Below are 23,862 nucleotides of genomic sequence, written 5' to 3' on the forward strand. Positions count from 1 at the left end.
ATTAGGGGACTGAATGTAGGAGGTGGTTATTAGAGGGGAAAATCCCCATCCTGGAGACTTGCAGTGATGCAGGAACCAGAGGCAGAGATCGGAGCAAAGGAACCCACCTGCAGCTGTGCCCCAGGGCTGGGGATGGAGCAGTTCTGCACAGTCCCGACACACAGTGAGCTCCCAAACTGCTTCCCTCACTGCAGGGTGGGAGCCAGGACCACGGCTGTGCTGCCTCCTCCTCTCTGCAGCCCCCATTGGATTCTGTAAGGCCTTTTGTGTTTGCCTTTGGGTTCGTGATGGAGGTCCATCTGAAGCGCTTGGAGCTTTGTTTCCATGCAGGCACTGAAGTGCAAAGCGACGCTTTTTCCACTTGGGAAGGAGTGCTGAACCTCAGTCTGCTCTAATCTTGCAGAGGAACCTTGTTTGATAGCATCCCTGACTGCTTTCTGGGGCCTTTTGCTGTGCAGGTGGGGGATATAGGAGGGGGTTTGGTGCCCCTCTGCCCAGTGCCTTCCTCCTCACTGCGGCTGCCATGGCTGCAGCCCAGAGCCTGGTCTCCTCCTCCTCCTCCTCCTCCTCCTCTGGGCAGGGAGTTCAGAGAGCCTGGGAAAGAGGGAGGGAGCAGCAGAGCCTGCTTGGCTCTTCCCAGCTCCTGGCTCTGCCCTCCCTGCTTCCCTGCCTGGTCTGCTTTTAACGATCCCATTGCTGGTGTCCAGCAGATTAGAAGAGGGGGCTCTGGGAAGGGGAGCCAGCGGCGGGGGGAGCAGGAGGAACTGTGCACAGCCCTTTTGGCAGCAGGAGATCCTGTTTCATTCCTTCTCTGATGGTTGAGCTCGAAGGAGATTGTGTGGCTGGCATGGCCTCGGTGTGGCCGTGCTCCCCTCCTCTCCACTATGGCCTGCCCTGCCCCATGCCCACAAGCTCCAGCTGCTCAGCCCTGCATGGGGAGAGCTTATTTTCCATGAAGTTCGTTGCTGGGGACAGGTTTGTGCTCCCTGCAGACTGCAGCTCGCCCAGCATGCCTGCCTACTGCAGGGAGCACCCAGCAGCTTTGGCTTGCAAAGATGGGATGTGGGCAGTGAGAGGTTTCCTGAACGCAGTGCATCCTCTTTTTCTCCTCCTCCTCCTCCTCCTCCTCCCATGGGTTCTGCTTCATGGCATAGCCACGCAGGTCTGGAAAGTTTCCTGGAGAGGTTTCTAGAGGAACTCTGAGGAGTGCTGGGCACAGCAGAGCTTGGTGCAGAGGAGGCACTCGAGAGGCAGGGGACGGTGCTGCTGCCCTCTGCTCCTCCTGCCCTCCCTTCTTTGCACCCTGTGGTTCTGGCAGGAAGTATTTGGAGCCTTCCAGTTCCTGGAGAGAACCCACAGCTGCTGGGGGAGGCTTGAGTTGCCTTAGTGCATCTGAGCATGCAGCCAGGAGGGACCAGCCTATTCCTGACCCGGTGCCTTTGTGGGCATCACCGTCCCACCAGCACCTCGCTCTGCCCACCTGCTGAGCCATGGCACTAATTACCGTGCCCATTTAACACGGGGCACTGCATTGCTCTGCTCCTCTTAGGGCTGCGGTGGCAGAGCACGAAGGCTGCTCTCTCTGCAGGGCAGAGCTGCAGTTTGTGTGCAGTTGCTCAGCACATGGAGAGAGGATCAGATCTTCAAAAGAGCTCTGTGCCCAGCGTTTATTATTTTGGAGAACGTGATGGTTTATTCAAGCATCTGAATGGGAACTGAAGCGTTCCAGAAATCTGGTCCCTATTGTGCAGGCAGGGCTCTTGCTGAACATGTACATATGTATGCACTCCTACAGAGAAGCAGAACGCTGCTCAGTTGGCTGTTGCAGACTTTACCAGCAGTGAGGGGAGGCTGTTCAGCCAGGAGACAGGCAGCATTTTGGAGCTGGAGGATGTGAGTTTGGCTGTTACCATCACGGTGACACTGTGGGAGGTTTCGTGGCTGGTGACAGGCAGGACATTCCTCTCCTTCTCCACGTGGGTGTGTGTAGGCTCAATGTCACAGCCCTGGGTTGGCTCTCTCTTGTCCCATCCTGGCTGTGAATGTGAAATCAAATGATTCCAGCATCATGCTGTGTTCCCCCCTCTTGCACCTTCAAGGCTGAAATGCATTTGGGGGTCTGAAAGAGAGGGAATGAGTTCTGTGTTGTAAGGAGGTTGTGCGTGGCTCCTGCCTTCATTTCCATGGCTCTTGCAGTGTGTTCCGCACTCATCCAGGTGGGATTGGGGTCCCCAGCTCCTCCTTCTGAGTTTTGCTGCGTCTTCCTGTGAAGCCACTGTGAGTTCTCTCATCCCGTGCACCCTCACTTCCCAAGTTGTAGAATGAGATGCAGATATTGAAAAGCTTTCTTGAGCTCATCAGCACTCTGCTGTGCGCTGTCAAGTGAGTGCAAATGGTTGCTGCTGCGTCCCATCCCTGGAATGCAGCATCCCATCCCTGCCGTAGTGCGCTGGCAGTGGTAGCCCCAAGGCTCTGAGTGCAGGAGGAAGCAATCTCCATCTTCTGGAGAGTCCCTCCCATGTGATTGCTGTGTTCTGAACGCATTCTTGAGGTGAGGATTCGGCTCCTGGGGTAAAACAGCCATGTGGAGGAGTGGGACCCTGGTTAGAGCTCATTCTCCAGATGATAGAAGCAGGGTGGGCAGGACTCGGTGTTTCTCAGACCGTGATTTTTCCTTGGTTTGTGATTTGAAGAGTCCCATCTTTCTGAGATTTTAATGAGACAAAGAAGCGGGATGGAGGAATGAATCTGAATAGTCTGACTGCAGTTAGATGGGCCCAGAGCAGCTGTTCTCTGCTGGGAGGGGGGTGGGGGGGGGGTCTCTGGGTTGGCATCTCCACTGTGTGAGCTCTTAACCTGTGCACGTGCAACGTGTGCTGAGGTCAGGATCCTCCCAGTGGCTGCACAGGGTGGATCTGAGAGACCTTCCAAGAAGGTAAGAGAGTGAGGGTAAGGGGCACAGAGCCCCAGCTGGGGAAATAGCAAAAGGAAAGCTCAGGTTTCTTGAAATCAGGCAGAGCTTGTTAAATCCTTCCCTATCTTCTTAAGCATGAACTGATTCGGGGGCTTCTGTTGATATTCTGCGCTCCAGATGTTGGCTGCAGCTGGAGCAGAGATAGTGGGACACTCCCAAGCTGGGAGGTGGGGGAAGGGACGTTGGGCTCTTGTGGATGGGTGGGGAAGGAAAGAGGAATATGAATGTATGGTTGTAAATCCACCCCTACACACACCCTCCTTTCTTTTCCCTTACAACCACTATTCTCAGCAGAGGAAAAATAAGCCTTCCAGTGCTCTCTGATTTCTTTTGCAGAGTCGTAAGGACAAAGAAAGACCTAAACAGAAGCACAAAAAACGTCCAGAATCTCCCACCAGCCTTCCAACACCCACGGTGCCCATCGCTGCAGAAAAGGTACTGAGCCCAGAAAAGGGTGAGAGAGGGAGGGGAGGGGGAAACCGCACTCCTATAGGAGGTGGGATGGAGGATGCAGAGGGGCAGAGAAAGAGCTTTTTGTCCATTGTTTGCGATTCCCGATTCGTTCTCACTCTCTGCTCCCACCTCGGGGATTTGGCACAGCAGCTGCCTGGGTGTCTGTCAGCACTGACAGTGCAGTGATGGAGCTGTAAGTGCCCGCCTGTTCTGCAGCAGATGTTCAGATTTAAAGCTCTCGCAGAACAGATAAATATCCATGATTTGGCCTTTCCCGCTGCCACACAGTAAACAGCTGAGGCAGGTAGGTAAGCAAGGCAAGGCTTAGGGGAGGAGTCCTTATCCTTTGTTAGTCTGGGTCCTTCTGGGTTAGGATTGAAGAGGATTTGCTGCGTGGGGCCAAGCCTGGAGCAGGGAGGAGATGCAGGATAGAGCTGCCACAGCCAGCCTGAAGGGGCCTCAGGCTGGGAGACACAGCTGGATAGAAGGAAGAAATAACTTCTGAGCTGCAGTCACTCCTGGTTTCTCTGTACTCATATCAAGGAGCTCAGCTCTGGCTTTGGGGAGCAGCAGATTCACCCAGTTAACAGAGCTGTTGGGAACTGACGGCCTAAGAAGATTATTTTCAAGCTAAACTGGAATCCAAAACCTGATTCCTGGCCAGCTGAAGTGGTGGCACACAATTACCCACTGTCTCCTCAAAGCCCTGCCAGACTTTATAAACGAGGACAGAAGGGTGAATTCAGTTTTACAGGCAGCTTGCAACTCTGGAAGCTCAAATGCAGGAGATCCTAAAGACTGTAGCTGTGCTTGAGTGACAGCATTGGTGTTATTATTAATCCTCATAACAGAGTGCATTTCCCTTGCTTTTTTTTTTTTTGTGTGTGTGTGCGCAGAGTTCCTCAAAGCATCGTTCGAACTCTGCTACCCAAAGCACCCACTCCAATATGAGTGCTGCAAAGCCTGTGTGAGGCACGCATGCAATGCAGCGTGGCAGTCCTTATGTAAGACACATTGATGCAATACATCCAAACAGGTTCTCTCTTTGGAGCCCAAGCCATCTTTGTCCTTTTTCAAGTCTTGCATAGCACCGCTCACCGCAGCAGAGTGCGTTGGGGTACGTGCAGCAAACAAGAAGCTGACACTGCTGGTGTGACAGTGCAGAAGAGCACAGTGGTGATTCCCACTTCCCCATTTCCTCAGGCAGCCTGGCCCCTGCTGCCCATCTTTCTTTAATTTTGCAATGCAGATTGATTTCTCCGTTCCAATTCTCACCTGCTGCGTTGTCCACCCCGTGCTCCCCTCTTGAACCACGTAGCTGTGAAGATGCTTTGATGTGGTTTCAGTCTTCCTCTTGCAATCAGTTGTGCTACACCTCTGGCTTCTGCCAGAGTTCTGAACCTCTCACTGAAGTGCTTCCCTGCGTCTTCTAGGAATCTGAATACCATTCATATCTGTTGCTTGGGCCCAGCCAAGCTCCTGTGCTGTCACTGCCCCTCTCTGCTTTGGGCTGCGAGCACACTGAAGCACAGAAGTGACCTCAGCTCTCGTGTACACTGGAAACTGAGAGTGTGAACTTCCAGCATGGAAATGATTCTTCGTGACACCTCTGAGCCCTTCCCCTGCCTCCAGCACGTGTCCTTGTGCAGTGTGGATGGCATTGCTCTCAGAGAGGGGCAGATCCTGGGGCATGAGAGCATCCTCACGAGAGCAGAAAGAATGAAGATCCCCCAGAGGTGCTCGTGGAGGGGCTTGGGGATGCTTTTGCAGTGGGGTGGGTTGTAAGGAATGGATCTGTGAGGTGCAGGCTCTCACTCAAGGTCGTGCTGGTTGCTTGCAGCTCCTGCAGTCTTTCGGGGGAACACGAGAGAGGCAGAAGCCATCCCTCCCCTCTGCGTAATGCTCTCGGGCTGTGTTAGTTTCTAGCTGTTTCACGTGGCCCATCCAAACCTTCAAAAACACTGCCAGCTCGTTATGCTTTGGAAAAGCCTCTTGGAAAGATGGTATCCACAAAGTGAGCTCAGGGCAGAGGAGGGTTTTCTTGCCAGCACAGTGGCTCACCAGCAAACCTTTGCTCTGCCAAGCAGCAGTTTATGCTCTCAGGTCAGTCTGTGTAGCTGGGGCTCAGTGCTGACTGCATGGGTTAGCAAGCAGAGCAAGCAGCACGCTGCAAGCCCTCACCTTCCCCCTGCAAACCCCCCTGGGGAGCCGTCCTGCCGCTCTCTGTTGCACTTGCAGTAAATCTGCAGGCTTGCAAGCCACCCCAGCTGCCTCCTTCTGCCAGCTGCAGCCATCACGATCACTTGTTGACACACACACACATGCTACGTGTTTGGAGCTGCAACATCTGGCTTTCTCTGGGGTTTGTAATGGAAGCGGCGGATGCTGGGGGCTCCCCGCACCCACGCGGCCATCAGGTGCTGGAGGAGGTTGAGGGGGTGGTCCTGAGGTTTTGCAGCGTGATTTAAGCTCTGGGGGTCTGCCAGGCCTGGAGCTGACAAATATTGGGAACCTCTGCCCCGTGCCTTGCTCAGGCAGATCCAGTAGCTGGGATGGGGCCGGGGTTGTTCTGGTTCCCCTCTGCTCGTCAAAGTTTGTCTCAGCATTAGATGTTTGCAGAGAGCCTTTCAGCATCCCTCATCCTGACACGGGTATGAATTTCCCAGAGGCATCAGGGGGCAAAAAATACAGCCTTCAGCCCATCTCCATCGTGCCTATAAGGAGCACAGCACGGTGCTGGCTGTGAGCAGCTCAGGCACTGATGCTGCAGCCTCATCCAGGCACCTCAGCCCAGAGCTCCCAATGGAGATGTGTTTGACCTCTGCTGAGCAATCTGGTTTGGAAGGGCAGCTGATGCACACAGCCTGCCCGAGTGGCTGCTCCAGCACGTCGCATCTCCTGCTCTCAGTGCATTGTTCCTTGTTTGCGTCCTCCCTGCTTCTCCTCGCCAGTAGTTTAATCCAGGGCAAAGCAGCTCTGCGTTTTCCACGCTGCACAGCCTCCCCCCACCCCCTTCTGCTTTCTGTCAGTGGTTCCCTCTAGGAGCTCGTCCCTCCAATCAGAAGGCAAAGAGATGCTCTTCTGATTTCCCATCAATAAATTAATGAATGAGGAGCGCTCGGGTGCTGCACAGTGTCACAGAGAGGTCAGCAAACAGGTACAGCCCCATGGGGACAGCGAGCGCCGGGGGGAGGAGGTGAATGCATGCCTGTGCTCTGTGCAATGTGGCTCTGCACTGCTGGAGCAGGAGTTCCCCTCCTGTCACCTCCAGCTGGGGCAGCAGGTTTGTCCTGCTGACGTTTTTCCCTCTCGGTTGCTTAAAACAGCTCCTCAAAATGGAACTGCTGCCTCATTTTGAAAGGGTGCTCTCGCTTCCTCCGTGCTTCTCTGTTGGTTTTTGGTGTTGGTTTCCCCCCCCCTCCCCTGCTGCATGCGCTCCCCCGTGCGCACCTGTTTGCAAAGCACACAAACCATTGGTGTTTCTGCACATAAATGCTGGAGGAAAGGTGATGGTGCAGAGGTTGGGGCTTCTGTTTCTATGCAATGCAAGCAGCTGGCACGCAGGCTTTTCTCCAGCCCTGCTTCCTCCAGCTGGAGGATCTCCTTCATTAGGGATGCGGTGGGATGGCAGCCCTCGTTACTGTTATTAATGCTGGCACATTGGGTCAGGGCTGTGTTGCACTTGGCAGTCCATGTGTGTGTCCTGGAAGGCTGCAGTGCCACACAGAGCTCCGTGGGGCAAAGCAGAGAGGAAACAGAGGCACAGAGGGGGGAAATGATTGAGTTTGGGGGCTCAGGCCCTTGCCCCATGTGCAGGCTCTGCGTGGTGAGGGGTTCCTGGTGACACCATGCAGATCCATTTGGCAAATACCGTGCAGGACACGTGGTAAAATCCTGCCCCCCAAATGTGGGGGGGGGGTCCGTCAGGGCAGACTGTGGGTCCAAGCAACCCTGCAGGTGGGTTTCTGCCCTCAGCACTGCCCCCTCAGCCTCTCTCCCCCTTCTTTTTCTTTTTCTTTTTCTTTTTTTTGCTATTAATTTTGCTATTAAGATTTATTTCCCAGCTCAGATTTCCCCCTCCCACCCTGCAGTAATTCATTGCTTGCCCTGCACTCCCTTCCTGATGCTCCCCATTTAGAACATGTCCTCTCATGCGGTTTCCCTCTGCCCTTCTGTGGCCTCGTGCACCTTGTGTGAAGCTCCGCAGAGGTAAATTTATGGGGCTGGGGCGGGGGGGGAATGTGGGTCTTTGCATTTGTGCTGAGGCATGAGCCATCTCATTGCTGTGACTTCCCATAGCCCCCAGATACCTCTCTCCTTTCCCCCACCCGAGGCAGATGTGGAAAGTCAGAAAGATTTTCATGCTCCCTCTGAGATCATAAATCAGGAAGGCTTAATCTCCTACATCCAGGAGTCTGTGATGAGAAAATACAGATTCCCCCCCCCTCCTCCCCCCATCCTAATTTCCACCACTCCCTTCCTCCTGTCTTTCATATTCCCGGCACATCTGGTGTGCGTTAGGCAGCCAGCTGTTGCATTGTGCGGAGTGATGAAACCACGTGGGAGGAATGGGGAAAGATTTCTATCTGGGCACTGAGTGTGCATCGCCAGCCCTTTTTGCTTCAGCTCTCCCTGAGAAGAGGTCACCTGGAGTCAATGCCAGGAAGGCGCTGTGCTTCTCTGTGTCTTCCCTCTACCTGCTCCCATTACAAAATAAAGGGTGTTTGCACGGATGTGCAGGTGTTGCGTTTGGGGCTGTGGCCATCAGGTTGGAGCAATATCTACTATCCATATGCTTGCAGTAACACCTTGCAAGAAGTGATCTTTGCTGCTGTTTTGGCTTTGAAGTGATGTGAAGGTGAAGCTGTCACTCCCAGTGTGGCTGCCCAGAGGGATCTGGTTTTCCATTCATTCCACCCCCCCCCTTGCTCAGCTCCCACACTTTTCTCTCTCTCACCCCAAGCTGCTGGATTTCCCAGCATCTGTCCGGCCTCTTCACCCCCTGCTTCCCTGACTCCTGCAGGCTTACGGGGGGTTTGGGCAGCATCTGTTGTTAGATGGTCAGATGCTGTGCTGCAGTAGACGTGGAGCTCCCTGGAACAGCAGCAGATCTGGTGTGAAACTCATTGCAACTCCCATCACAGCAGCAGGACGGCCGGGTTCTTGCAGGTGGAGTGACCTCGTGCAGAGAACAGCACACCTGAGGGATGCAGCTGAGATATGCGTTTGAATTGCAGCCAGTTTCAGATTGTGTTTGGGCTGAATAACCCTCTGAGCGTGGGTGCTTCTCTCCGCTGCGCTGCCTGTGCTGTCGGTGCCCTGTTTAATTTCCTGCAGTTAGATGGGATGAGCGTAATCCCTGAGTTATAAAGACTGGTGCCACCAAGGAGCAGCAGAGAGGGATGCTGTTGTTCTCCTGGGGGTAACGTGAGCTGGCCTTCGCTCTGCGGGCAGAGAGAGCAATTACTTCTCTTAAGGGGAAATTGGTAAAAAGAGCCCCTGCTGTGGCCACATCTGGTTCAAGTGAGTCACCTCCGTGTTTGCTGCTTGCCAGGGCTCCACCAGCCACCATGAGGGGAGCAAAGAGACCTCAGAGGTCGGGAGATCAGAGGTGAAAGGCAAGAAGTCCTCGAGTCATGGCAGCAGCCACAAGGGGAAGAAGACGGGGAGCGGGAAGAGCTCGGCTGGGTTCAGCTCTGCATCTTCCAGCAGCACCTTCCAGCCTGCAGGTAAGGGATGGAGGAGGAGTGAGGGTGAAGGGGGGAATGGCAGTGATGGTTTGCTTTGGTTCTCGTTGGTGTCTCTGTGTCTGTATCAGTTCACCAGGGTATCAGTTCAGAGCACTCTGTGACTGGGCTGATTGCACTTTAACCCCTTTGAGCAGAAGGGGGAAGGTCTCGTTGCCCCTTGCTCTGTGCATGGGGGGGAATAACTGAGTCTGAGTGCTGCAGCCCTGCTCCTGCCTGCGCCTTCTGCACCGCAAGGGAAAGCAGATCCAGATGTCTGAGCAGAGGGAGGAGGAAAGGGATGCTTGCTCAGGCAATATGGGCAGCACCTGCCTCCGCCTCCATAGGTGGAACTGTCTGCAGCAGTGCTGTAAGGAGCGCTGGGGGAGAGGCCTGAGCCACAACCCGATAGCCCCACACCCCAGAGCTTCGAGTTGAAACCTAACAGGGCTCCCATCTGCTCAGATTTTTATTTTTATTTTTTTCGAGCTGTTGCCAGAAACTGCTTGCAGGTTTCATCTCCTGGGACCCTGATTGGGGCTGGAAGAAGGGTGATGGTGCAGGGGAGCAAACACGTGTGGATTTGGGTGGTGTGAAGCCACCTGCTGTGCACTTCTGGTGCTTTCTAGAGAGCATCAGAGCAGCGGGGCAGGGCTGGAAGGTGGCAGAGATGTCTGTCGGCTCGGTAAGCAGCCTGTGACCAAGGGGCTGCCCTCTGACCGTGCTCTCATTGCATCGTGGGCTGTGTTATTGCCACCACAAGCCTTCCTATGTCTGCTTCCCCTCTTCCTCCCCCAGGCACCTCCTGCAGCTCCTTGCAGTGCTCCCAGGATTTTGTGGCATTCCCCAAGCTAGAGCAGGACGACGAGAAGTACCGCAAGCCCGTCTCCTCCTCTTCGTCTTCCCACTGCTCCCCGCTGTATGAGGGCCAGAAGGGGGACATCTTTGAGCAGAAGGTGATCTTCTCAGGCTTCGGGTCCATCATGCGCTTTTCCACTTCTGCTGTGAGCCAGCCGAGGGGCCGTGATGCTTCCCCTGTGGATTACAAAGCCTCAAACCCCATCGGTGGCCCTTCAGCATCAGGCAGCGTTGCCACAAGCAGCAGCCACAAGCGTATGCCATCCCTCAGCATGGAAGAGGGAGAGGTGCTGAAGGAAAAGAAGCACAAAGGCAGCAAGAAAAACAAGCACGGGCCTGGCAGGCCAAAAGGGGGCAAAAGCAAAGAGATGTTGGGTGCCCAGCTGGCTGGGTCCACGTCGACGTCCTCGTCACCGTTCTCTGGGGGTTCTCTTGTCAGCTCCAGCATCAGCAACTCTTCGCGGCCCTTCAGCCACACGGGGAACCTGCCCAGCCTCAGCTTGGAGTCCCCGCTGCTGAGTTCAGGTATGTTTCCCCCGAGGGCTCCAGGTGTGCTCCTCCCAGCCCTCCTCCCTTCAGCATCACGTCTGTCTGGTGCCTGAACCTGCCTGCGCACACTGTCCGGTCCCCATCCATCACTCCCGGGAGCTGTAAGAACCACCTCCAGTCTTCTGTTCCCATCGTGGTCTTCATCCCCCGGGTCATCTGCATGCTTGTTGGAACTGGGCTCATTTCAAGCCTGTCTTGCTCAAGTGCTGGATAACTTCAGCAAGTCAAAGCTTCCTTTCTAAAGCGATGCAGACAGGGAGATTCCCAGGCCAAATTGGAGCAACCGCCATCTGACCCCAAATGAGGGATTCTCAGGAGTGGTTCAAGCTTAACCCTTCTTTAAAAAGCAAAACCTTTCATCCCGGTGTGGCCACATCCACATAGGGTTGGAGGATGAGCACACCATTAACACTGCAGAGAGGCTGCCAGCTGCCCCTGGCCTGGGAACCCAAATCCTGAGCCCTGATCTGCCTTGGGAGAGGTGAGAGCAGCGGGATGTGCGGCAGGAAGGGGTTAAGGCAGCGTGCAGGGGAGGAGCCTGCAGCTCCAGGCTGAGGTTTGACACTGTTCTGGCAGCAGAACTTGTCATCGGTCTATTGTGGGTTGTTTGCAGATGCTCCAATTTAGGTCAGATTGCAGGGCGGGGGGGGGGTTTAATTCTGCTGCCTGCACCCAGGAGCTGCGGCCCATTTGTTTGCATTGCCTGAGAGCGGAGAGGAACTGCAAGAATCATTGCAGCCTCCTCCACCATCACAACCTTAGGCCAATTTTTTTCTTTTTCTTTTTTTTTTTTTTTCCTCTCTCCCTGGAACAACAAAGGAACGTTTCAGAGAGGAAGAGGCTGCCAGGGCCTGCCCTCTCCCTGCTCAGTCTCCCATTCTTCTGCAGAGGGATGTTGGCAGAACCAGCGCTGGGCTGTGTGCCTGTACAGCAGCTCCTTCCTCATCCCTCTTCGTCTCCCCTAACCATTCCTCTGTCCCTGTCCTTCCTCAGTCCCTGAGCACCGTGGAAGGGATCAGGTTAACTCAGCAGCAGTGCTGTCCCTCGGCTTTGGGTCTCCCTTCTGCCACCCACGTGTGGCTTTGGTGAGTCACTCAGTGCTGCTGTTTCTCAGTCCGACTGCATCGGGGTGCAGCAGGCAAGCGAGGAGGGAAGGAAGGAAAACTTTGACACCCTTTGACAGAACGATCGTGGGCTGTCATTGCTCTGGGCGGCGAGATGCTGAGGTGTACATCACACGTGGTCCTTCTGCTGTGCCACCCTCCCTCGCAGAGATGCGCCCTGCAGCACACCAGCAGGCTTTGTGCTGCTGGGATCGTGCCTCTCTGACACATTTCCTCCCCTCACAGGGATCTACACCAGTAACAAGGACCCTATTTCCCACGGGGGTGGAGTGCTCCGGGCTGTTTGCAGCACACCCCTCTCCTCCAGCCTTCTGGCACACCAGGGCACCGCCTCCATCCCGCCGCTCAACCGCTCTCCTTTTGCAAGCACCATCCCCACCTCCTCCTCCTCCTCCGTCTCCACCACGCAGGTAAGAGCCCGGGGAGCAGCGTGGGCTGTTGTTCAGGAGGGCACTGCACTGAGCAGGGCTGGTTTGTGGGCACGGAGGAGCTGCATTTTCCCTTCCTTTGCTTTGGAAGGGAGCTGCCAGCTGCACCTTCCTTTGGCATCACTTAAAAGACGCGGATGGAGAAAGTTGCAGGCAGTTTGGCATCACAGCAACAAAGTTCCCTTGTCTGAATTACTTCAGTCTGGAGACTACACTGTTCTGCTGGGTTTTTATACCTGACAGATTGCAGAAGTGGCATAACCCTGAGTCTGTTGTTGCTACAGCTCAGGATATCCCTCAATGCACGCAACAAACCGTGTGTCCAGGGCCCTCTGAGGATGCATACAGCCACTTTGGGGTGAGAGGAATTGCAGCCCGATGGCACATTACCCTTCACTGCCAGCACAAGGAGCGCAGCTCAGGTGGCAGAGGTGTGTGTTGTGTCCCTGCTGCTCACCACCAGTGCCAGCCCTCCAGCACGGGGAGCTCAGTGGGAGGCATCTCAGCTGGGTGGGCTGCACGTGTGCCAGCACACAGAGCCCCGTCCTTTGTTGGGAGCTGGTGCTGAGAGGTGTTTTACAGGGAGGAGAGAGTTAGTTTTACAGCTGCAGTGTTACTCAGCCTGTTCAGACCTCTTGGCTCGGAGATGGGGCTGGGAAGATTTTCAGCTGTCTGCTGGGACTTCCAGGGAGATATTTTTAACACTCTCTCTCATGACCGAGCCGAGTTCAAGAAGTAATCTCTCCCTTTCCCTCCCTCCCACCTCCCTCCTTTCTCTCCCTCTCCACCCTCCCACCTCCCATTGCCATGCAGGTGTTCTCTCTGGCAGGTTCCACGTTCAGCCTCCCCTCCTCACATATTTTTGGAAGCCCCCTCACATCTGGGCTGTCCATCAACCCGCTCTTAAATCAGTCGGAAAGCAGCCGGGCAGGTACGTGAATCAGAAGGTATGTGAGCTCGGGCTCCTGGAGGGATCTCCCTGGAGGAGTCAAGAGAACAGCATCCGTAGTTGTCCATCTGCCCCCCCCCCGCTTGCTCCCACCCCACGGATGTGGCATACAGGGCCAGCAAAGAGGCACAGCGGCTTTTCCCCCTGTTTGCCTCCACCAAGCGTCCCCCTCCAGCCCTGTATGAGCACATTTGCTGCCGTGTGATGCGTGTCCCTGGACGCGTGCTGAGGAGTTGCAAGAATGGAACTCCTTCCCTCCTTCCACACCCCAAAGATTTCCCAAAGATTTGGTGCCTTTTTACCAACTAAAGCTGTGCAAACCCACTGAAGAACTATTCTGAGCTTTTGTTTATTCAAAATCCTCTAAAGGGCCTTTTGTTGTTGTTTAAAACACTCTTAATTTTCATCTTCCAGTCCTGTTTTGAGTTACTTTCTGCTCTTCCCCTTTGGCTTTCTCATGAAATGCAGCAGAATCTGCTGTTTTCCACTTCCAAACACGAACGTGCCAAGCACCGAATTGCTTACAACTGCTCATTTTTTCCCACCAAGGCAAATCCATTTTTCTTGGAAAGCTGCCTGGTTCATAAGCAGGAAACTTGAAGCATCGTAAGGCTTTTTTTTTTTTCTTTTTCTTTTTCTTTTTTCCGAGCACAACCGGCCTGCCTTTCAGTTTGCTCTGTAGTTCAGCAAAAGCAGTTAGCAGTGCTCGTGCTCCCCTAGCCCAGAAATGCTGGCAGCTCAGCATGCTGGATGCTGAACCCGTGGTGGTAAAGCTCTGCCCAGCATCACGTGGAGCAACAAGGGCTTGGAGTGGCACAGACCTCAGTAGGGATCACCCTGAGCTCTCTGGTTAATCCACTGTGCCCTTATTTGCCTTAACCGGCGTGCATGCCTGCATGTAAAGCACGAGGGAACACGTGTGTTTATGTGTGAGCCCCTGGAAATTGCCTGTGTGTGTCTCCGCGTGTTGTGTCTGCATGAGTGCAATGGGAAGGGAACCACACTGCCGACAGCAGCGGGGTCAGGGCTGCAGGAGCCGTGAGCCAGGAGTGCTCACCTGGAATGGAGGAGGGGATGGGATGATTCCAAGAGTTATTCCTCCCCCGTGGCCGTCAACCAGAGAGAGGAGAGGACCCCGCTGCCACTTCCCTGGGCTGTTATTTTGGCGAGGTGCTGACAGCAGGAGGAAGCAAATGGGCTTTCAGGAGCAGCCTTGTGGTTCAGGCGCAGTGCAGAGGCTCAGCAGCCCGGCTTCAGCCCCAGCCCTGCGGCCGATGATGGATGAACCAGGCAGGCAAAGCCCTCGCTGCTCAGTTTCCATCTCCAGAATTGCTCTTTTGGTTTGAGTGGGATCCTTCTGATTCCAGCCAGCCTTCAGAACAGCTCCTGTTGTTTGTCACCTTTAAAGGTTCTCCATCACCATCTCCTCTCTGCAGCAGCGACCCGGAGGCCATTAAGCCAAATTCCTTTCTTTTTTTTTTTCTTTTTTTTCTTTCCAGTGGGATTAATTAACATGCATTAAACCTCCTTTGCAGCCATTTTCACTTAAAACTGTGACGACTGCTTTAATCCCAAGTCGTTAACAAGGTGGCTGTGAGGTTTTAAGTGTTCCTGCCTTGTCTTTAATACAGATTACCTTTCCTGGGAGTGTCTGTGTAGACAGATCCCCTGCAGACATAGCTTTCATTGCCCTGGTATTCGAGTCCTTCACAACTTTAATGTGATGTAAGGAAACGGTGTTATCCTGTCTTACAGATGGAGGAACCGAAAAAACTGTTATCCCTGATGCAGGTTGATACCAGAGTGCCTTTGGCAATGCAAAAAGTCTGATTCTTATCTTCCCACTCCCTCAGCTCCTGTCTGGTTCATCCACCCACTGCTTGTCCTGGATCCTGCCTCGCCACGATGACAGCCCAAATGCATTTATCTCCCGTGGCTGTTTTCGAGCCTCTTTTTCATACTTGTTGCCCTGCAAAGAGCTGTTACTGTCTGATAACTCAGTTATCTCCCAGACTTCCAGCCAACAGAATGGCGTTGGCCAGGAGATAGCTGAGTGTGGAGCTTCAGGATCGCATGTATGGACACAGCTGCAAGAAAACAAGACAGCAACAAGCAGACAGTCAGAGCTTGGCTGAGTGTTGGTCTGCTTGCATGTTAAACCTGTTGTGGCACAGCTGCATGCCATGGGGTGTGGATATGTTCTGAAGGGTTTAGGGGTGAAAACGATCCTGAGATGAACTGCTGTGGTGGGACTGCTCCCAGCAGCTGAGCAAGGCTCCGTGCCTTGTGGCATCCCCTAAATCCAGCCTTGTTGGCCTCGTTTCCACGTGTCCTTCCACCAGCACATCACTGCTGGCTGGGAGCAGTGGCTTCTCCCCATATGGGCTGACCAGGTGTAGTTGGTGGCTGAGAAAGCACCACCACCACATGGGTGAAGGGCTGAGGGCTGGTCTCATTCCTACAAGCCTTGCTCTTGCTTGTTCTCAGCAGCAGCAAATATTGCTGGTAACCAATGCCCCGCTCAGGGCACGGTGGTGTAAATCACAGTGCTTTGCAGTGCTCCCTGCGGGAGACTTCCTGGATTCCTGCACATGAGAAGCATCTCTTCTTGTGTGAGGAAGAGGAGGGGCAGCCGGGCGCCGGGGGGCTGCCCTCACAACACCTGGGTTGCCCAGAGCAAGACTCGCATGTGCTTAGAGGCTGCAAACAGCAGATAAATCCTCCTCGTTCTCGATGACTGGATAGGAGATGTCTCACACACACGCACAGCAGCATCATAGGATGGTGGGGCACTGGAACAGACTGCCAGAGCTGCGGGTGCCCCGTCACTGAGGGGAGGGCTCAAGGCAGCCTGAGCTGGGGAGGGTTGGGGGGAGCCCGATTAGGGCAGGGGTTGGAACTAAATGATCTTTAAGGTCACTTCCAACCGGAGCTGTCCTGTGATTGTATGATGTGGAAAGGCTGGAGGACCGCAGCTGGCTTGGGGAAGGGATGCTGAAGGGATGTCCGTGCCCGCGAATCATCCTCAGCAAAGCGAGCATCCTCAGCTCGGTGATCACAGCCTTCCTTCTACCCGGACAACCGGGCAGCACCCAGCCGTGACCTTCCCCGGGTGACACTCGGGGACACGCAGCCCCTCCTCCGTCGCCTCCCCCCGGGGGCGGGGGCTTTGCGGGCGCTGCGTGACGCGAAGGTTCGGCCGGGCTGCTCGGTGCTCCCATCTAGCGGGAACAGCCCGGCTGCGGGCACCTGCGGCACCGAGCGCTTATGAACGGGGTGCCTCTCTGTGCTTCTCCCCATCCAGAGCCCGACCTGGAGGACTGCAGTTTCGGCTGCCGAGGGACTTCGCCCCAGGAGAGTCTCTCTTCCATGTGAGTGAGCTTCGGGTGCTTCGGGAGCCTTGGGGGAGGAAAGGGGGGGTGAGACGGGGTGGGGAAGGAAGGCTCGTGTCCTCCTCCTGGGGAAGGCATGGGGCTGCTCCGGCAGCTGGGCAGGTAGAAACGAGGGATCTGCTCTTGAAGAAGGGATGAGAAGAGCAGAGCTGGGAGGGATTGAAAGAGCAGCGGGGAGAAGGGAGGGGAGGAGTGCGGTGCAAACGAGGGGTTCTGACTGCATCCAACCCCCCTCCCCCCCGCAGGTCCCCCATCAGCAGCCTGCCGACCCTCTTTGACCAGACGGTGTCCTGCAGCAGCAGCGGGCAGCTGGAAAATGTCCCCCAGGCCACCCCCAACATCGAGCAGCTGCTGGAGAAGCAGGGCAATGGGGAAGCTGGCGTTAACAGTGAGTCACTGGGGGGCGGGGGGGGGGGGGCACGGGGCTGCGGGAGGAGCGATCCTTGGGTGTGTTTTGGGGGGGGGGTTTGCCCATAAGAGACGGAGCCAGGCTGGGGATGAAGCGCTGACCTGTGGTGTGGGGAGGAGCTGGCAGTGGGGCTGCGTTCTGGGGGCCAACCTTCCCTCGCCGTGCTCTAATTGCAGCACCCCTGTGTGCTCCCCCTTTTCCCTCTGTCCCCCCGTCTCCTCCCCGGATTCCATCCCTCCTCCCCCGTGTTCCGTTCCATTGCAGTTGTAGAGATGCTCAAAGCTCTGCACTCGCTGCAGAAGGAGAACCAGCGGCTCCAGGAGCAGATCATGACGCTGACAGCCAAGAAGGAACGTTTGCAGCTCCTCAACGTCCAGCTCTCTGTCCCTTTCCCAGTGGTGACCAGCAGCAACGGGCCTGGCAGCCAAACCCACTACATCCTGCCCAGCAACGGTGAGGGGCGGTGGGAAGCATCGCTCTGTGCCCCCTTATAGGAAGTCCTGGGGTGGGCAGGGGTGGGTCAAGGCAGGGAGGATTTGACCCATTTATGTGGCTGCAGCCACTGGTGGCAGAGCCATTGCTGTGGCAACGTCAGGCTCCACCCCTGACTCTCTGTTCTCACTTCTTTCCTCCTCATAGTGTGCAACAACGATTCCCTGAGCATCAGCAAGAGCCCCCCGTGCAAGAACAGCTTTGGGATCGAGAACTCGCTCTCCACTTCCTCTGAGGTACACGGGGGTCACACGTCCCCCAGCCAGCTGGGGAAGGGACTGGGGAGGGAGCAGAGCAGTGCAGTGCCAGTGCTCTGACTTGGTGTCCAGCTCACAAAGCCTCGTAGCCGAGGCCCAGAAACCAAGCTTCTTTCTCTGGAGTTGCTCATTCTCAGTGCTGAGGGTTGCTGAGCCTGAGAGCGAGAGGTGAGAGTGCTTCCAGGCTATTCCAGCCACGCTTTTAGAGATCCTGCAAAGCGTGTCTGAGTTCTGAGACCTCTCTGAGCATACGCCTGCACTTGCACTCACAGCCCCCTTCCCACCTCCAGCTCCACCCCCCCCAGAGCTCAGCCAACCTTTCACAAGCTGCCCCAGTCCGATGCTCTTATGTCCGTTTCTCCCCCAGGACCCTCATTCAGGTTGCCCCAGCAGGAGCAGCTCTTCCCTGTCCTTCCACAGCACTCCTCCACCCCTGCCCATGCTGCAGCAGAGTCCTGCCTCGCTACCCCTTCCCGGGGTGCAGCAGGTGAATGGCCTGGCCAGGGTGGCAGGCAGCGGGCTGGGGGGTGGCACCACTGCCAGCCACAGCCTCTCCACGGTGCCCATGGTGGACGGCCTGATGGGGACCGTGGCAGGAGGTCAGCAGATGCCCATCAACGGGATCCTGGGGAATCTGAACGGAGCTCAGGCCGCCCAGCCTCCAAGCGCGCTGACGCAGGCGAGCGGCCCTCCGACCTTGCAGCTCTCCACCAGCCTGAGCAGGTGAGGACGGGGAGCTCGCGGGGACAGCCGGGCCCTTTCCAGCAGAAGTTTAGCACCGGGAGGGAGGGAGGGAGGGAGGAAGGGACCCTTGCACACGCAGGACCACGGCGGGCTGCGCTGATGCCGGCCGCTCCGCTCCCTTGCAGCATGCCGAGCCTGAGTCCCCTGACAGAGCAGCAGCGGCACGTCTTGCACCAACACGAGCAGCAGCTCCAGCAGCTCCAGCAGCTCCTGACTTCTCAACCGCTTAATCCGGTAAGCGTGCCTGCCGGCACCGCTGGCTGACCGACTGTTTAATGGAAGACCCCGGAGCTGGGATGGGAAGCGTCGCTCCCTCCTGCAGCCCAGCTCCCTTGCGGTCGTGTGTGTTCTCCCCATCTCGGTGCTGCTGCGGGTGGAGCAAGGAGGAAAGCTGCAGGCAGGGAGGTGTGGAGGGGGCAGATAGGGGTGTGGGCTTCGTTGTACAAAGGAAAAAATGTCATCTGGGTTTTTCCACACCTTGAGGGTGTGAGAGCACAGCAAAGCTAAGCCAAGGTGAAAGCAGGAGCGCTGTCAAGCGAATGCAAACCGTGTCTGCTCCTGCTGCAGATATACCAAGGCTCACAGGGGAGGAGGAACTCGCTGAAGGACACTGCTTGAGTGTAGAAGGAGATAAGCACCAAATTGCTTAGTCCTGAGGCAGGCGAGCCGTGCCTGGGCACCCTGACATGGAGAACTGGGTGTGGGGTCAGGAGAAGGGCTGGGCAGCTGCTCTGAGGGTCCGACCCCATTTTCCCAGGGGAAACAGCAGCAGGCAGCTGTGGGAAGGCTGCACAGACGGATGGTGAGCGGAACCTGGAGCGTGTGAGAGCTGCATTCGCTCACCCTGCAGCCGCTCCGTGCTGCCCCTCGCTGCCGTGCGGTCACACAGGGGCGCTGACAGCTCCCGTCAATGAAGCTCTGCTCATTTATATCTCCCGTGAACTCGGCCCCCTGCTTTGCACAGATTTCTGGGTCAGGCTATTTATAACCAGGGAAAAGCAAATTTCCAAAGGCTTCTCTTCGCAGCGGCTGATGTCACCGTGTCATCAGCTGCATCCCTATGGGCATGGAAACAAAGTCAGCTCTCAGCGCGCCGCATTGGTCGATGGTTGCTATAGTGACTTCTGCAGTTCAGTTGGGTGCCAGGGCATCCCTCCAGGCTCAGGTGTGCTGTGGTCCTCATCCCCAGAGCCCGGCTCACCCAGACCCACCCTGGGGTGCAGCAGGATGGGCTGGGAGAGGAAAGCAGCACCCAGCAGAGATATCCAGGGTAAGGAGTGCAGCAGATTTAAAAGCCATGGATTGATTATTTGGAAAGCACTTAGGGGATATGTGTGCCCACACTTCAGGAACCGATAGGGTCAGAGAGGTGATGAGCACAGGCTGCTAATGGATACAACAGGTGGTTCCTCTCTGTACCTATCGGGATGTGATGAAGGGGACTTTTGCCTTATCCCCATCCACAGCGTGCTGATAAGGCTCCTGGCTTCTTTGCCTTAGGCGTCACCCCTTCCCGAGCATTTTGTCCCTCCCTTGATGGCTCTCCTCACCTTTCCCCGCAGGAGCAGCAGGCCCTGGTGTTCCAGATGATGCAGCAAATCCAGCAGAAGAGGGAGCTGCAGCGGCTGCAGATGACGAGCTCATCCCAGCTATCCATGAGCAGCCTCCTGGCAGCCACCTCCACCCCCCTCCTGCACTCCAGCACCAGCGCCCCGATGACCTCGGCCCCCCAGCAGCCCCCCAACAGCAGCTCCCTCATGGCCTCCCTCTCCCCCCAGCAGCTCAACCCTAGCAATGCCCTCCTGGCTCCACCACAGGCCACCCCACCGCTCAGCGCTCCTGGGAGCAGCCTCATGGCTTCGGGGACAGGCATCCCTCCCGTCCTCACAGCACAGACTAACCCGTTTCTCAACCTGCAGGCTGATGGCAACACCCCAAAAGGAACGGTGCGTATGCTGCTAGCACTTCCCTAAACCCCACTGAGCTCCTGGTGCCGGGCACTGTGCGCCGTGCACCGCACTTAACGTGGGGGCACCGGGGCACCACGTGGGCAGCAGAACCAGGGCGCTCCGCTGGCTTTGTGCCCCTCTGAGTAGCCACTGTCACGTCCTGACAGACCTCCAAGGACTTCTGTAGGCCCAAAGCAGGGCTGTAGGTGGGCACAGAGGCTCCCAGGGCACCCTTCCTGAGACGTGGATGGGTAGAGTGCCCTTTGCAGTGCCAGCCCTCGTGACGAACGCAGAGGTGACTGCGTGCTGAGACCCGGGGTTTAGAAAGGAGTCTTGCACCCGAGAGGAGAGGTCTGCAGCCTCTCTGTAAAGCATCCTTGTACTGCAGCACCAGCATCGAGGGATGGGGCCATACTTTTGCAATTCCTCCGTCCCTCCCCTGGCCTGTGTTTGTACCCAGAAGGTCCAGCCCTGGTTGGAGACGCTTAGGAGCAGGCAGAGGGGAAGCCTGGGGCTCCCTGGTGTGTCTGTTGCTCTCGGTGGAGCCTGAGAGGCGGCAGTGAGCAGGGCCAGCTTGGCAGCACAGCAGAGCTCTCTGTTTCTGCCCCTCCGGTACTGATACCTGTCTCCTCTGCGTTTCTCTTTCTGTTTTGTTTTTTTGTTTTTTGTTTTTCGTTTTGTTTTTAAAGAACATGAATGAAAAGGGAGCTCCTCTTACCCAAGACAAGGGCTAAGCTCCCTCTCACCCTGAACAAACCAGCAGCCAACTCCTCTCAACCAGGGGGAATGTGGCTTTCCACAGTCAGCAGCTTTGGTACTGTTAGAGCAATGAGCACAAGGCTTCCGAGAAGCATTTCCTGCTGCTGGGCAATGCCAAGAGGTGCTTTGGAAGACAGTCCGTCTCCGACCAAGCCCTGCTATCGGGAGGAGCAAAGGTGGGGGGCAGCTTGCCACGCTGCTCCGTGCCCCACGTGCTCAGAGTGAAGCCGTGTTTCCAGACAGAGTAGAGGAGAGTTAACACCGCGTGCCACCAACTGCTGTGAGCACAAGAGTGTGTTCTGTGTGTGCACTGAGAGCACGGAGCATCCTCAGCCAAGAGCTTGGTGGAGGGGGGAGGGGGGGGGACACCCCCTGCTGAGGACACTGGTGTGCAGTGCAGAGGGACGCGGAGGTGCCCTCGGAGGCGGCGCTGGATGTGACCCACCTGGGGATGCTGTGGTGGTACCTACGTGGTCTGCTCCTCCTCGCTGGGGAGGTGAAGATGTTCCGTAGCTGTGATTTCTCACCTGCTGGGCTCTTGGGATGCTCTTTGGAGCCGTCGTACGACGCCCTTTACACCTCAGCTGGACGCAGCCCCAGCCTGAAGGACGCGGGTGGTGGAGCGATGGGTGAGGAGTGGTGTTTGGAGAGCTGCAAGCTGCTGCTGCTGTAAAGGACACGGCCACGTCTGCTCTGCTCTGCCAGCTGCTGGTGGGTCAGTGCTGTGCTTGGGGCGTGAAAAGCACATTCCTGCTCCTCGTGCTGCCTCTCTTTCCTTCTAAGATGTCCAAAGCCTGACGTTCAGCTTGCAGAAGGGCTGTGGTCGGTGTTACCCCATCCCAGCCGTCTCCTGAAGGTGCATCGAACCCGGCTCTTACATCCCAAGCCTCAGCTGGGCAGCAGAAACGTGCGTGCGTGGAAAAGACAGCCCCAGTCGTGGTGCATCCTTTCCCCACCACAAATCCATTCTGGCAAAAACAACAACAACGAAACCAACCCCAAGGAACAGCGCTCTTCCATTGGTCTTAGGCACTGAGAGAGGGGATCTCCAAGCAGCAGGGCGTCGCTGAGCTCCACGTTGAGGCATTGGACCCTTTGTTCTCTTCCACCTTTTGACCTTAACTCCGTCTCACAGCCCGGAACCTCAGCGAGGAGCTTCTGCTTCTGAGCCCAGATGTCACAGATGGATGGCAGGGCAGGTGGGGCTGCTCTGAAGGTGGGGAGCATTACGTCAAACGGAGACGTGCTCCTCCTTCTCCTCTTCCCAGCTCTCCTGGGGGGTGGGGGTGAGGGGCAGGTGTAAAAACTCCAGCAAACAGAAGCTCCGAGGGTCTTAAAACCTAACACATGGGCAGACCTGAATCTTCTTCAGCACATTCCCACTGCCCCTAACTGGTTTGCACTATTCGAATTTGTCAGCAGTGGGTCTGTGCTGATGGGAATAGAAGGCTGGTGGTGGGCAGATCTCATCTGTGATGTCTTTCTTCCTTTTTTTTTTTTTTTTTTTGGTTTGGTTTGGTTGGTTGTTTTCTGTTTGGGAAATGATCGCCCAGAGGGTTGGATAAAGCTAAAGACCAGAGGGAAAAGCTCCATTCTGATCTCCCGTTCTGTGAAAACTGGGCAGCACGCAGCTGTCTGCTCAGAAATACGTTGTATATCCTTTTGATTTTAATTTTTTAAATGCAGAAAAGCTAATGTTTTAACAAGGTTGAGAAGCTATCGGAAGGATGGGGATGGCAGCTAACAAGGAAAAATAAAACCCAAGGACAAAAAAGTTCCCCTTCCTCGTGGCCCCTGCAGCGCAGCCCCAGCTCAGAGCATCTCCTCCCCATTGCATCCATTGGGGATCTGACAGCAGCTGTGAGCTCTGCCTGCTGCTGCTGTGCTCACCTCGGGCTCTGATTCAATTCTGATGATGCTTATTTTCCCTTTTTTTTTGTTTTTTCCACTGGGAGGTCCCTATGGGGGGGTGCCACCTGGTGACCCCCTGCCCAGGCGCACGCAGGCTGCTGCAGAGCATAGCCACGTCCCAGCTCTGCAGGGAAGACCTGGGAGCAGGAGGGGAGCAGGGAAGGAAAGGCCTTGATGGGTTCCATCAGCGTGGCTCTGATCAGCAAATCAAAGCCCTGCTTGGATCCGTGGGTCAGCACCCCAAGGCTGAGCACCAGCAGGAACCCATGGGGTCAGGAGGGGCTCGTAGGGAAGGTGAGAGCCCCGCAGATAAAGCACTTACACATTCCTCGGGGCTCTTCCAGAGGTGCCAGCCCCTCTCAAGGCACCTCCTGCACCCTGAGGTCCCTTTGGGCAATGGGGGGGGGGGGAAGGGGAGGGGAGGGTCAGCACCGAGCACCCGTATGGCTGTGAATAGAGGAGGAGGAGGAGGAGGAAGGAAAAGAAAAGCTAAAGACGAGCTGTGTTTCAGTTGCACTGGGGTACGTTTCTTTACCCATTTTGATGCTAATGTCTCATTTAGTACGTTGCATGTGTCTTTCTTTTGTTTTGTTCTGTTTCGGTTTTTTTTTTTTTTAATTAAATAAAAGAGGAAAAATGTGTATATTTTTGGCAATTTAAGGTAATGTAGCTAAGATATATTTTTTTCACGCTGCTTGACTGTTCTTTATTATAATAAATAATATTAATATGAACGTGGGAGGCGTCGTTAATGCACCTGTGGGGGTGCAGCTGCTCACACCCCCAGCTCCCCAAAGGCGGCACAGCTAGGGGGGGGGCTCAGGCTCAAAGAAGGGCTTTTGTGGGGACGCAGCAACACTTTGGGGGTGGCACAAAAGCTCTCATTGC

At 55.8% G+C, this 23,862-nt stretch overlaps 1 protein-coding gene across 4 annotated transcripts in view; it reads left to right on the forward strand.

Annotated features, from left to right (window-relative positions):
- Positions 1-23,708, forward strand: part of MLLT6 (MLLT6, PHD finger containing) — a 37,607-nt gene extending 13,899 nt beyond the window's left edge. For all 4 annotated transcript variants that reach the window (XM_085211265.1, XM_085211266.1, XM_003213077.5 and 1 more), the window contains 13 exons: positions 3,311-3,409; positions 8,982-9,156; positions 9,952-10,536; positions 11,910-12,094; positions 12,926-13,043; positions 16,366-16,432; positions 16,699-16,841; positions 17,127-17,315; positions 17,502-17,590; positions 17,979-18,334; positions 18,481-18,589; positions 19,918-20,301; positions 20,994-23,708. In XM_085211265.1, the coding sequence (XP_085067391.1) occupies positions 3,311-3,409; positions 8,982-9,156; positions 9,952-10,536; positions 11,910-12,094; positions 12,926-13,043; positions 16,366-16,432; positions 16,699-16,841; positions 17,127-17,315; positions 17,502-17,590; positions 17,979-18,334; positions 18,481-18,589; positions 19,918-20,301; positions 20,994-21,038 (2,544 nt within the window). In that variant the 3' untranslated portion in view covers positions 21,039-23,708. The remainder of the gene's footprint in view (positions 1-3,310; positions 3,410-8,981; positions 9,157-9,951; positions 10,537-11,909; positions 12,095-12,925; positions 13,044-16,365; positions 16,433-16,698; positions 16,842-17,126; positions 17,316-17,501; positions 17,591-17,978; positions 18,335-18,480; positions 18,590-19,917; positions 20,302-20,993) is intronic.
- Positions 23,709-23,862: the final 154 nt, after the last annotated feature.

The sequence above is a fragment of the Meleagris gallopavo genome, chromosome 29 (genome assembly GCF_905368555.1).
Source record: "Meleagris gallopavo chromosome 29, MGAL_WU_HG_1.1, whole genome shotgun sequence".
Lineage (NCBI taxonomy): Eukaryota > Metazoa > Chordata > Aves > Galliformes > Phasianidae > Meleagris > Meleagris gallopavo.